The sequence below is a fragment of the Nematolebias whitei genome, chromosome 21 (genome assembly GCF_014905685.2).
Source record: "Nematolebias whitei isolate Nwh7 chromosome 21, NemWhi1, whole genome shotgun sequence".
NCBI lineage: Eukaryota > Metazoa > Chordata > Actinopteri > Cyprinodontiformes > Rivulidae > Nematolebias > Nematolebias whitei.
This window is the reverse complement of record NC_056518.1, coordinates 34,637,307-34,638,401: the sequence shown is the minus strand read 5'-3', so window position 1 is coordinate 34,638,401 and position 1,095 is coordinate 34,637,307. Positions and strand designations below refer to the sequence as shown.

At 42.1% G+C, this 1,095-nt stretch overlaps 1 protein-coding gene across 1 annotated transcript in view; it reads right to left on the bottom strand.

Moving 5' to 3' along the window:
• The window catches only part of mta1 (metastasis associated 1), a 41,855-nt gene that overhangs the window by 32,019 nt on the left and 8,741 nt on the right, over positions 1–1,095 (bottom strand). The window contains exon 2 of the mRNA XM_037694981.1: positions 495–562. Within this exon, the coding sequence (XP_037550909.1) occupies positions 495–562 (68 nt within the window). The remainder of the gene's footprint in view (positions 1–494; positions 563–1,095) is intronic.

Genomic DNA, 1,095 nt, shown 5'->3' with positions numbered 1-1,095 from the left:
ATTACTGATATATGATTTATGATTACTGATATGTGATTTATGATTACCGGTATGTGATGTATGATTACCGATATGTGATTTATGATTACCGATATGTGATTTATGATTACCGATATGTGATTTATGATTACCGATATATGATTTATGATTACTGATATATGATTTATTACTACTGATATGTGATTTTTGATAATTGTTTTATTTTTACAGTTGGTCAGTTGTGTTGGCCATCATAAATTGTGTCAACTCCAAATGTTATTGAGGTACAGATGTAAATCCAGGTGATACTTCATAAGATATTTTGGTAATAAATAGATGTGTAAAAACACACACACAGTACACACAAATGCAAACAAATAATGGTTCACTTTGACCTTTGAGCAATAATTAATTTGCAGTTGAAAATGGAACAGAATCTGTTGCACTGACACCAAAGAAACAAAGATGTGCACGTTGGGTGGAGATGTGCTGGTTTATGCTGGACACCCACTCACCTTGTTCAGCTCCTCTATCCTCCTGATCAGCAGTGGGTTACTGGACGAGTTCTCAAAATAAACATAATCTGCAGGACAGTAGAGGAGACACAGAGGAAGACAGAATGAGAGGGGGAACCACCGTAACTCAAATATTTATAGACGGTAAATATACAAAGTGAAAATTGTCTTTTTAGGGTCAGTACACGGTCTCTGTGTGTTGACACCATGATTGTTTAATGAAAGATCAGAACAGTCGGGCATACACAACATGTTGCTTTACCACGAGGAGTCAGATTTCATGCACCAAAGCTTTCGTTGTATCTGGGGGGTCTGACTGAAGGAACGTCACAGAAGAGTCAGAGCTTCTACACAGGCTTGTGTTTCCCTCCTGCTCCTTCCATTCTCCCTCATGTGGTGTGTTTGCACGTGTGTGGGTGTGATGAGCGCCTGCACGAGCGTCACCATGTGTTTGTGCTGTGTGTATGGAGCTTCTGGTGCCGCTCCAGGCCCGTTGGAGGCTCAGCTCTCACCAGGATGTCCCTGCAGGCCCCAGTCTTGGTCCTGGTCTCAAACCTGCAGGCCCCAGTCTTGGTCCTGGTCTCAGCCCTGTAGGCCCCAG